Genomic DNA, 13,340 nt, shown 5'->3' with positions numbered 1-13,340 from the left:
TTTCTTGGTGCAGAGATACTACTGGTACTTGCCAGAGGCATCCCTCATAAAGATGTCACACACGCACTCTTATTTAATGGCTTATAACGATCTTTCCTTAAGTCTAGCAATTTTCCTAAAACCTATTTCTAAAACTAAATTTGTGTAAAATCAACATTTTACAGTGTCTCTCTCTCTCTCAAAGTGTACTCCTTAACGCGGAAACATTCTCTTCGAATTTCGCATAAACAATTTCATTCAGCCTAAACAGATTCTGCAAACTTTAACATCTTCATTTATTAACCCATCAACATTGTCTTCTGCTTAAAGTTTGCCTTTTATTCTGATGGATATAAATAACGCTGAACAAATGGTACTAATGGTTCTATGCAGACTAAATAGAAGGATCATTTCACCTGCACTGAAATCAGCCACCTCAGTGTTGTGTTGTGGCAGCTGAACTACACAACACTTTGGACACAGTTTTCCTCCTCATTTTATAAACTGATTGGAAATGCCAGGGGAATTAGGCAGGCAGAATCTAATAACCCAACATGTAATTTGACCAAGACCCTGAGATTATCTTACTACATATAGAAAAAAAATTATCAAAGGGCCATTTTCTTGACAGAATGACTGGTATGAGATAGCCCGCTGACCAGCTCAGAAGTGGACAAAAGTCTGAGGCCCTAGCAATAACATGACTTTTGTATGGAAGGCATAGTATACTACTTATCGTACACATTCTAATATCTACAGTTCAGGACACAGAACCGCTCTGTACTGGCTGCATGCTCAATGTTTGTATCTTATGAAAGGAAGATAAGAACTCAGCAGGAAAGACAGGAGAAGAAAATTGGAAGCCCAGCTATGCCCTACCCTTTTATGTTATGATACGGCTACCATCTTACTGACTCAATTGGAGCCACAGCGCCTACAATCGAGAGTAGCAGTTTGCCTGAAAATCCAGTTATGTCTAGAAGAGGGGCCATGTAAAAATGACACTTTCTTAATGAAGGGAACTGCTCCGAGTTAAATCCTGGCTCTGTGGAAATCAATGGAAGTTTTAGCATTGAATTCAGTGGGTTCAGGATTTCACCACGTGTCTAGTCAGATCAGGCGGCTTCCGTGTTAAAGCACATTTTACTTTAATTGTTTAGCTCCTACAAGCACAGCACAGCCAATAGGGCTCTGGGAGAGCAAAGGGGATTCTATTCTAGCTTGCTTAAGGGTTGTTAACTAAGTTCCAGTTGCAAAGCCAGATTCCGCCCTTGTTCACAACTGTGCAGTTTCGCTGAAAATATTTGGGTTGCACAGTGGAGAGAACAGAATTTGGAGACAAGGGAGGTTGCACAGGTACAACTCAGGGTACAACTGTATCCATAGAATCTTTTCTTTATTATGGTGATGATACAAGTGCCAGGAAGAACACAGAATGGCATGTGAATCATTGAGACAAAACAACAATGCTATGTTTTGCAGAACTGCTTTTCAGATTAGAACTACACATGAACTGTTCACAAAAAAAAAAAATTATTTACTGAGTGTTAGGTGTTTCTACACTGAGAGAACAAGGCTTGTATTATACATCCAAAAACAGTGCTCCCCTATATTTGGAACACCCTTTCTAGACTCTCAATTGTAAATGCTGTCTCTACATTTCCTGTACATTGTGTTGCTATGGAGAGTATTTCCCTGAACTTGGGAAGACAAGATTTTTTTTTCGGTAAATAGTAAAAAAAAAAAAAAAAATAACCTAAAAAAGGTCTCGACCATACAGACACTTTTTTTTTAAATGCCAAAAATTTTTATAATGCTATTGTTTTGCAAAAATAACCAATTCACCGATTAATTCTTGCCACAACAAATGGTGAACTCCACCTGCTGAAAAACTACTTAAGTCTTTTTTCCTCTCTATGCTAAAAGAAAACCAAGATGAATCCTTTCAACATTAAGGGAACTGAGGCCAGATGGGAAATGTACTAGCATTTGGGGCCTAACTAGGAATAGAAAATATCAAAAGTAATGAGCATGTATTCTTTTAAAGAAAGAGAGAACCAGATTCTTCTGCAAACATTTGTCCATGTGATAAGCAAAAGTATTCAGCAGAAAGCATTTCCTGTTCTGGGAAACCACAAATATTTGTATGGCCAGAGGACATCATTGCATTTGGTGAAGAGTTGCAAATTATTTGAATGCATGAAGCGGTAGACTATTCCTATTAGTTATTATCCAATGAATGCCCCCAAAGCACGCTAAATTTAACACAATTAAAGCCAGGGTCCCTGCCACAAAGAAAGAAGTATGCAGCAACGCTCCAAAAAGGGCCACATTTTTTTAGTTTAATGTACCCGCCCAACATACATAAAATAAGCTTTTAAATGATATATGATGTGAGTGTATGTATAATGTGGAGCTGTCAGGTAGTGCCACAAGCCCATAGGTGAGGCGACACAATGGTACCCGAAATGAGAAAGTCTTTTGCACAGTTCCAGAAACACTGCAACAGGACTGTGACTACAATTTTTACCATTTAAGGTAATTTCAATGCCTTAACGTGGTGTTTATAGGTCAAAGCTACCAAAGGACAATGTATTACAAATTTTTTATTGGTTTTACATGGGCAAGTTTTTTTTCCCCCAGCAATGATGAAGCAAATTAGCATGTGGCAAAAATGGCAAATATCAACATTTTGCAACATACTGACTTGTGAGAGGTGCACTTGATTCTGATGGGATACGTAACTTCTTTAACCGAGCCAAGAAATCTGACATAAAAATATTTGCTGACATGCCCAAGACCACCAAATTTAAGTCTGGCAAGGGAGGGACAATCACAGCAGCTATCAGTCCAGAAATTGTTTTCTCACAGAGCCCTGTCTTTAGCAAGATGCAGAGATGGTATTTCAATGGCAACTGGTTTTAGTCATCCAATAGGACCTGTGCCTATGTCCATCTTCCACGCTGAGGGAACAATGAGAAGAACAGAGAAAGCTGAATTCAGGCATCAGCTGGAAGTTCAATGTGAAAGAATCCATGAGCTAATAGCATTCAACAAAGAAACCACAGTGTACATCAGAGATGCCATGGCTGTCACAGAAATGATGGCTGGAGATAAATTCCACACGTACTATGAATTGGCTGCTGAGTATTTGAGGCAGGTCCTTAATGGATTTAACAAAGCTATTTCTGTAACTGAAGTCTTTGACAGATATGACAACAGTAGCTCTGTGAAACTGTAGAAAGACAGGGCCAGTCAGGATCTAAGGTTGGATGCAAGGAATACCAGGTGATTGGAGGATGCTCTGTGCCTCCATGGAAAAAAGTTTCTGAACATGGCATCCAGCAAGCAGCCACTTGTCAAATTTAACTGTGAGGAGATGGTTCAAAATGCACCTGAAAGTGTAGAGGCACACTCTACACAAACGTCCTTCTTGCTGGAGGCTTTTCCCAAAGATGAAGGAGCAAAGTCCATCACCAGCAGAGGTGTTATAGAAGCCCAAGACTTGTACTCAAGAGGAAGCGGACACAAGGATGCTTCTGCATGCTGTATGCACCGATATGGCTTTTGGGGTTCTTGGGGAGGGTCAAAGGAACCTTAGTAATTAGGTCAACTGATATAGATGTTTTGGTCCTTGCTGTTCACTACTTTCAAGAAATGGAACACATAGATAAGTGTGTCTATTTCAATCCAGATGTTATCAGCACAATTGATAAGTGTCACCTCAAACCTGTACATACAATTTTTGATAGACTCACTCCTGACTCTGCAACATATTTCCTGCTGGTTACGAATTAAAATGATGTGACTCCATGTCACTCCTATTTGGTATTGGGAAAAAATCTGTTAAATGTTGTCGCAACAAATAGAGCTTATCGCTTCAGAGATCTTGCCAGATGGAAGAGAGTGATAGGCAAGCTACAATTTCTGCGGCAATTAAGTTGGTAGCAGTACTGAATGACCAGTGCAGGAAAACAAACAGAGACCTAAACTGCTTGCGCCTCAATCTAACCATCAAAAAAAGGACAAGTCACTGGCCAAATTCTCACCATGTGAGGATAGTTTTGACGAGCATGTCAAAAAAGCATCTTGAAAAACAAAGATTTGGATGTCTTTGCACATGGGAAAACCAGAGATTGGTTCACCATTGCAACATGGATGGAAAAACGTGGATGAAGTACTTTCTGTATTCTTCAAGGGCCCGGTGGCATGCGAACTTCTACAAGACCTTATTTGTAATTATACAAGAAGGAGTCACTGCACAATGAACTGTGTCTGTTTTCAGAACAATCTTCCCGCCACAGAATGCAAAGAAGATTGTGGTAACCCACATACTCTTGACAGAGATCATAGTGATGAAGCATATGAGGATAATGATGTAGACTAGACACGTCACCAGCGCTATTACATTTCAATGATACCTGTACACATTTATTATTAGATTTTATTTTAACCTTAAGATTATTGTTGCGATGCTTTGCGGTCATTAAACTAACAAACGAATACAAATATTTCAAAATGGTCATTTTAACATGTTGATGGTGTCATTGTTTATCCCCGTTTCTACAGTAATGGCATCACTTGATACCTTCACATCATACCTCATCTTAAAGTAGACATAGTAAGTTTTCAAATGATGTATGGTGTGTGTGTGTGTGTGTTTGTGTTTAGAGGGGGTACATTAAGTCAGCCAAATCAGCAATGTCTGCTGCTCACCTGAACTTATACGCTAAGACACTGATCTTGGAATTGGATATGCACAGGCAGGCCCATGTGGGGCTCCACGCAGCTACAAGTGTCTGTCTGTGTCAATCCAATTTCAGGATGAGGGATGGAGTAGTGACATAGTAAGGTCAAAGGAGAAGGCAATAAGAAGGAATGTATGACAAGGGTTACAAAAGATAATGAGACCTCTAGTCTAATACAAACAGAATGTGACTTGATGGGAGGGAAAGGAGAGGACAAAGAGATAGGACACACACTTCCCTATTATGAAAACATAAAAAACTCAAAAACTAATCCTTAAAAGAAAAAAAATCTCATCAGCAAAGGTGATGCCAGCCCCATCACTTCTGAAATTTAAAGCAGAATTGGGAAAAGTCTTAGGGTCTATTCAGTAGGGAAAAAATCCTGTGTTGGCCACAGGACAGACTTGACTACCCAACAGGTCAGACTACAATGAATTTGTGAAACAGAATGAAATTATAGACTTATGTGAGTCACAACCTCTGCTCAAGTAACCAGCATGTTATGTTAGAACACAACACATGTAGGTATTTATATTGTTCCCCTCAAAGCAGCATCTGGGTGCTGTCAGAATAATGTAAAACAAAGTATTATGCTACTCTGGACAGTACAGTGCAGGTTACATTGTTAACATTGAATTTTAAAAGTACCATCACATCATCATGTACACTTTAAAAACTTACATTCCCAAAAGCTCCTCACGCTTTTTGTTATCCTCTCCCCAGACCTCAATGTCCAACATATCCTTCCTGTCAGAGAAGTAGTGAAAATCAAACTGTTCCCTCCACTGAGGATTTGCACTCTTACACAGTGTCTAGAAAACATGCAGTTATAATATTTACTTTTCTTAAATGGCACTTATTTCCACAGTTATGTATACATCAATTTCATCTACACGAGCAAGGCCAGATGTTTGAGCATCAAGTACCAAGAGGAGCATCCCCAGCAAGGCTCTGCAGCCTATCATGCAGATCTGCATTTCTCTTAAAAGTGTTTTGTTCCCCATAATGATAAATAGAAAAGTATGATGTGAATGTGTGGCGGGAGAAATGCACATATAGGGAAGTTGAACCACCATCTCCAGTTTAAATAGACCAGCGGCCTGGATCAATGTCACTTACATTGGCATAAATCAGGGGCAAGCCCTTGGAAGTCAGTGAGGTTGAACAGTTTTGAATGAGATCAGAATCAGGTCCCAGGTGTTCATTCTTTTATGTTAAAAGAGAGGGACCTTAGCAGAGGCAGGAATGAGCAGTTAGGACCTCATCATGCAAATATTTATACACACAAGTAACTTTATGCATGCAAATAGTTCCATTGAGTTCAATGAGACCATTCATATCCATAAATTTACTCAGGAACATGAGTGTATGCAGGATGAGGACCTTAATATCTCTTGCAATGCACAGTACATTAGATTATATTGGAAGTACACCAGTGATTCTTCTATATGTGCATTGACCATTACAAGAGACAGGATATTGGATTACCTGTACCACTGCTATGGTCTCCCTCCTCTTGTCTGCTTTTGTGTGTTGTGTGATTGAACAAGGGTAAATTAAGTAATCCCCATAAACGGATGTGAAACATTTTCAATTTTAATATTTATTATTGCATTAAAAGTAAACATAAAAGTGCATCTTAGATGGAGATAAGGCATCTTAACTATAAAGATTAAGTAATCTATTCATTTTTTTTTTAAAAACTACTTTTCTAATGAAATAGCATCATGTTCTGTTCCTCTTTGGTTAGAATTATTTATATATTTTTGAAAAACAACCACAGGATGACCACATTTTGTGGAACCTCTGTAGTCAGATCTTCAGGGCTTGTTTCTAGAATTATCAGGTCCTATAACCCAGTCTAGAATATCTAGCTCATTTGTTTGCATTAAGAGGGTTTTGTTGTTTTGTTTTTAATTGCATTTCCCCCATCTTTAGAATGAAATGGTGAAATGCCCAGCCACTGGAACTCCATTCAATCTGTGGGCTCCAGGGAAGCTGCATGGGGTACAAGTAAACATGAACTCTGGCCCAGCTCTATGAAGAACAGAATGAAGAACTAACTCTGGGAAGCAACACTGGAAATTTCAAGGGTTCTTTTTTAATATTAAATATGTATATTCTTTAAAAGTCAATGAATGTTTTTAAAATGTCAATGCACAGTTTTTAGGGTCTGCCCTATACAGCACACTTAACATTACAACATGACTTCTGTATTGGCAGAGAACAAAACTATGTGTTATCCATGAATCCTATTTCATTTTATATTAGTGTTGCGAATCCATCACTGTGAAGTGTATATTTTATATATAAAAACACACACACACACCATAGTCTCTATTTCCTATTCTGCAATTAAATGCACATATGAGGAAAAGGGACAAAAAAATCTAAACTCCTTGAACCTCATTTTGGTCTCGCTTACACTGCTATAAATCAGGAACCAGTCCACTGAAGAAAGAGTTCCAATGGTGTAAAGAAAAAAACAGACCCCTTATTTGCCCTACCTTGCACACTTATAGAAGTTATTAATACTTACCTTACTTTTATATTTTTGATCTCCCAGTTTTAACAGGACAAAAATCTGTATCATGCTCCCTCCTGGGATATTCTTCCCTTCCAATAAAGTGATCGTCACAATTCCATTCCATATTTCGTTCTTTCGCATGTATTCAGACAGTCGGATATTTCGTATGAAACTTGACTGAAAAACAAATTGACTTCATGAAGACGCTATTGGATACACCTCTTAGGTACTTATATGGCCTTCCTCACTCCAAGTGCGACAATCTCTACTGCATCTTCACATCATCTGCGGAAGTGCAGAAGTACAGCTACCCCCCTTTTTATAGCTGGAGAGCTGAGACACAGACACACTAAGTGATTTGCCCAAGGTCACACAGGAAGTGTGTCAGGGATGGGAATTGACCATGAATTTCCTGATTCCCAAGTTGGTGCTCCAACTAACCACCAGACCACCTTTCTTTCCCATTCTGCACCTCTTGGTCTTTGTTTACTAGTCTTTAGTGTTTATGTTACCAGAATTTGAGCTTGTGAATCAAAAATACTGATGCCCGCTGAAACATGACGACTTTTATCTGGTGGTTATATGGCAATTACAACATATTTATTAACTTTCTGATTTCATCATGTAATGGCACATAACAGTATAGCACTGGCAATATTTTATGGGAAGTGGAAATGAGTAAATGGACCTTTTTCAGGCGGGAGTAGCAGAGAGATCTGGAAACTTAAGGCTATACCCTTCTTCTCACTGTAAGTCATGCCATATTTGGTTGCCATGCAACAAATTTTTAACATGCCATGCTTCTGTGCTTCAATCATGACAGACTGGTGAGTCCAAAAGGGAGGAGGAGATTTCACTAGTCACATGAAAACAGAACACTTTAGCTTTAAAAACAAGTAAGATATGGTGTTACTAAATAAAAAGATTTCAAGAGCACTTCAGGCCTGGGAACAACATTTTAATGAAGAATTACCCAGAAACAAAATTCTTAAATCATGGGAGGCACATACACAAGTTTTAACTTCCTTTTTACTGGTTAAAATACCCAAATGTTTGAATCCCACATGCATATTAATATACTTCTATTTAAAACACACTGTTTGGCTTTCCTGGCACACTGGATGCAAATTCCTACCTTTAAAAAGAAAATGAGATTTTGATTCATAAATCCAGCTGCAGTGCAATTTTTTTTTTAAGTTCATCTTGTAGGCCAAAAAGCTAAAGCATGACTGTTCCCATGGACATACTTCAAAGTCCCGGCAGATATATTCCTCCCTAAACACTGCAACTATTTCAAAATCCTTTTTATAAAAAAGGGAGTAATGTCCACAAGGGATCAAAGGGCATCCTACAGTCTGGCAATTGCTTAAGAAAAATGGCAGTGCTTCCATGAAATATGCCCTAAAATAATTTTGTGGCTTGGTATGTCCTAATTTTGAATTGGATGTTTATCTTGGAAAGGCTTCTATCTAACTTGTCCATAAAACAGCTCCACTTAGCTCTACGAGCCCTGTGAAAATGGAATCCAAAGCTGGCTATTAAAGGGGCCTAGAGATTGCTTCCATATGGCAGAACAGCATGGGAGTGGAGGGCTAAGGCCTACAGCAGGCGCTGCTTGGCTTGAGCTCCCAATCTATCCATGGACACTCGTTGCATTACACCATAACATCTGGATTATTGCTTGTAATGTCCCTGGGAAATATCCACTTCCCATCAAAGCCTTTATCTATCTCAGTCGTACTTTGAACATTTTAGTATTTAACACAGTCATGTTTGATGTGATGTACTTGCTGCTTTAGGTCCAAGGATTTTCCCTCCCTTCCTTGGAGGAGGAAGAGGTTTTTGAAGCTAGTTCACAAAAAACAGACAGAGTAACTTTATTATCCACAGTACATTTTGTTTTAAACTGAAATCTCCACTTAGCTAGAGTCTCCAGGCTCAGCAACAAAGAAAGTTATCATCACATAATTTTAAAATCAAATTTGGTGAGTCCTCTCATAGGGATCCTTCTGGTTTTGATCAGTCCAGTGTTTTATGGTAGCAATCCAGGTCTATGGTCCTCCTAACCAGTATGTAAGTCCTCAGGGCAACATTCAATAGAGGGCAAAGGGCCACATAAGACCCCTTGCATGACTTCATAAGGACTAAATGTTTGCTTTGCCACCAGCCCTGAGTAAGAGTAGGAGGCTTGAACAGTCAAAATCTGCTTCTTGGCCTGTTCCAGTTCTGCATCTCCGGGGGTGGGAACAATAGCTCTCAGGAAGCTGCTCTACCTACCACAATGCAGGTGGCTGGCACATGGGGTCTACTCCTCTGTGGGAGCGTTTGGATCAGACCGTGGATCATTTCCATGGGTTTAAAGTGTAGGAGAGGACAGTTTGCACTGAGGCGAATGTCACCCAAGGTAAGAAGGGGCAGATATTTTATTATTCATTTTTAAATCAAATTATTTCATTCTAATTCTTTTCTCATGCTTGTCGCCTAAGCATTTCTAAGTGATTTACACAGTGTCAATTAATTAAACCTTGCATCATCCCCATTGGGTTGGAAAGTATTATCTCCACTTTATAGATGGGTAGAGAGAAACTAAGGGACGTGCTCCCAAACTCACAGCAAATCAGTGGCAGAGCTGGTAAGGAACACAACTCAGGCACCCTCACTTCTAGACGCTCCTCCAATCACTAGTAGGTTACACTGCCTCCCCAGACAGGGCACTGTGCTTGTGGGGAAAGGTCAAAGCCTTTCTGTATGCTGGTGAGCAATAAAAAAGAAACCATCATACATTTATTTAAATTATACAGTGAGGTGGACAAGCGTAAAATGAACCCGTCTTACGCCTCCTGTACTTAAAAGGATGAGACAGGACAACAGAAAGTGTTCAAATTCCTGTGAATAGGTCAAAGTAGAAATTGGAACCACTGTAATTTGTAAAATAAAAAAAAAACAAACAAGTTTCTGGACCTCTACTCATTAGACAGGGAAACGGTTATGCAGAGGCAGTTTCCCTCTGGGAAAGAGGAGAGGAGGACGAGAAAGGCAATTGAACTGACGTGAGATTGCCGTGATGGCACATGACCCTTTGGCAACTGAGTTCTATGGCTCTGTGAAACGTTCAAGGATCACAGAGGCACCACTGCCCAAAGGGTATTGTTATAGAGAGCCAAATACAATGAGGCAGGCAAACACACACATGAAAAGGAGGGTGAAGGATTATCCCCTGTGATAAGAGGAGTGGGAGTACTTCAGTCCAGAGTCATCCTTTCAGCCAATTTATTCAATCAGCTTTAGATATCAAGGTGGCAATTGAATCACTTGTTTTGGGAATAAACTGCTGCAGGTCAATCCCCTCCACCCCCCAAGCAAACCCATTTGTTTGCTTCCTAGATGTTCAACACTTAAAGGTTATTCATCTGTACAAAGAATGGAAATAACATGCAGGACGCCCTCGGTGCAAGAGTCTAGCCACCTGGGAGAAACAAGGCTACTAAGCATCAGACAGAGATATTTTGGGGCATAGGGGAACACTATAGGCTAAGCAGCCTGGGAAAAGAGGAAGGGAAAGGGGCACTTCATCTTGTTTTTCTTACAGATGGATAGAGTACGGCAAATACTTAATAAAACCAAAGGGACCATGCTTCCTTCTGCAGCACCATGTACATTTGATGAGCAAAGCAGCAAATTACACTCTGAAGTTAGCTGTATCAAAAACAATGCTATCCCACACCTGCATCCTAAGCAAGGGGCTCTGACGCACATATCTTGCTACCTTTGGGGATGTAATCATGCCCAAATAACTTACTTTATATGACACCCCCCCTCTAAAAGCAGTGATAAATATATGCTGACAAATATACAAGCCACCCAGTTCGATACCTGTTGCACACTGATTTCATATGCAATATTCAGTAGCTGAAATCATCTCTGCAGCCTACCTATAGCCAATGCTTGCATTATTTTTATTGTGTTCTATTTTCTGTATTAAAAAGTTATATTTGCTTCTCTCTCTCTTTTTTTTTTTTTTTAAAGAAGATAGGGAGTTGGAAGGACAGTAAATAAAAAGAGTACTTAAAAAGGTAACAACAGGTTTAACTTATATTTTTTCCACTCTGCACATGGGACTGCAACAGTTATTGGTACCAGTGTGGAGTCACTGCTCCTTTTGGGATATTACTGAGTCCCTGCAAGATGGACTGGTGACTAAAATAATAAGAAGATTCATTTGTGACACTGGTATCTGCTATCCAGTCTAAGACAAAACTTAGGGGATCAGATCCAGTTATAAGCTATAATTGTCTCAGATAGAGAGTTGAGAAATCAAAGACTGAAAAATGTAACTTGTTTTTTTCTCTACCCACATATGAAAACACTACATAACAGGATCTGAAAATTTCAGTAAAATCCCACTTTCATTCAGCTTGAGAAGAAGTTAAGCTACCCCTAATATAAAACATTTGCTTTCCTGATCACGTTAGAGATGTAGATTTCTGAGACACATTTAATTTAATCAGTGCAATGCAGATTTATCGGGAACCGAGTTGCACAAATGGATTGAATATGGAGTTTTTCCTCCTTGAACAACCACCAAAGGGTAATAGCCAAAACAACAGTGCTGAGTTTGTGTATCTATTATATAATGTTCCCCCCCCCCCATATTTCTGGTATCTTTATCCAGTCTGTCTGCATTTCTTCTACCCCATCACACTCCTCTGGCCATTGTTCCATAACCTCTCATGCCTTCCCTAGACATCTATATTCCCCATGCTCACAATTTTTCTTTCTAGCCTTTATGTTCTGCCACAAACTGCCAGTACTGTTTCCACAGACCAGAGTTTCCTAACTAAAGGTGGTTATTGATGGACAGTACTAATGTTTTAATGCAGTAGCAGAATCAATAAACTAGGAAATACTGCTTTGTCAGATTTTTTCCAGCACATTCTGGGAAATTCTTTACTGCCTTGGATGGCCACAGAAGCTTTTCTTACGAGATCACACTCGAGCATGAACTATGTCTTCTCTCTGAAGAACTGAAGCTCTCTTACCCTCTAGTGGCTATAACTGAATAGAGCAAAGGGTTGCAGCTATTTTTTCTTTCAACAATAATCTTGCATCCACTAATCCAATATCATGCTTTGGCATCTCTTAATTTTATTTAAAACGATGTTAAGATGTTAACTGGAGCCCGGGGAACTGAATGACCTGCCAACGTGAATTAAAGCTTTATCTCCGTTATTTCAAATCAAGTGTTTAAAATACAGAGAGATAATGTACAACAAAGAAAAAAAAGCAAGACAGAACTTTGGCTGTTTTGGACCGAAAGGACTAGAGTTGGAATATCTGGCTCCCTGTCCTGTGACTCCAAGCCAGCGAGATTCGAGAGACAGCTGTGTGCACGCACACATGGCAGAAAGAGAGATCAAGCCACATTTGATCAAGTGTGGGCACTAGTAATTTCAAGAGCTTTAGTTAAAAACTAAACTGCTGAGCTCTTCAATTATTCCATCACTTTGTCATATTCCATTTAGCAATTTCTGGCTGTATCTCTGCAGTATGAATATAGCTGTAGAGGGCCAGCATTATCCCTGGAACTGTTTGGTTAAGCCAAAATAGCTGCAGACCTGTGCCCAGGAATGTACATTACATGTCCTCTTTACAGAAGTATTTTTGGATGCATTATACCTGAGTGGGGGTCCCTATCTACAATGTGCTGAAAGGGAGAGTAATTATTAATTTCATATAGGCACAAACAGCTTTATGAGGAAACTCCTCAGATGTTAGGTGTTCTTAGAAGAGCCAAATTATTTTTCTAAAATTACATTGTAATCTCCCGAAATACAGGATCTGATGCTGATATCTCAAGTTACTATCTTCATCATCTACCCAGAAGCATTTTGGGTGCTTTACAGAACAAATATAAAGCCAGTCCCTTTCTTGAACAGCTTTAAAATCCAATATAAGCATGATGCAATAAGTGGGTGCAAAAAAAAATGGCCCAAAGGGAAGACGTTCATGTGCATACTCAGTAATGGTACATGAACATCTTGATGGCACCATTCTATTTCTAGCAGCCAAAAGACCTGTTCATTCCA

The 13,340-nt window shown here is 39.4% G+C and overlaps 1 protein-coding gene and 1 long non-coding RNA gene across 2 annotated transcripts in view; one reads left to right on the top strand and one right to left on the bottom strand.

Moving 5' to 3' along the window:
• The window catches only part of LOC311527590, a 560,808-nt gene that overhangs the window by 501,978 nt on the left and 45,490 nt on the right, over positions 1-13,340 (top strand). The window lies entirely within an intron of this gene.
• Positions 1-13,340, bottom strand: part of MCTP2 (multiple C2 and transmembrane domain containing 2) — a gene marked incomplete at its 5' end in the record, with an annotated part of 131,007 nt that overhangs the window by 85,207 nt on the left and 32,460 nt on the right. The window contains 2 exons of the mRNA XM_084641741.1: positions 5,409-5,539; positions 7,267-7,431. Coding sequence (XP_084497867.1) covers positions 5,409-5,539; positions 7,267-7,431 — 296 coding nt within the window. The remainder of the gene's footprint in view (positions 1-5,408; positions 5,540-7,266; positions 7,432-13,340) is intronic.

Source organism: Lepidochelys olivacea (genome assembly GCF_965140295.1).
Source record: "Lepidochelys olivacea isolate rLepOli2 genome assembly, chromosome: 10".
Taxonomy (NCBI): Eukaryota; Metazoa; Chordata; order Testudines; family Cheloniidae; genus Lepidochelys; species Lepidochelys olivacea.
The sequence above is the reverse complement of the archived record's forward strand: the minus strand, read 5'-3'. Positions and strand labels throughout refer to the sequence as shown.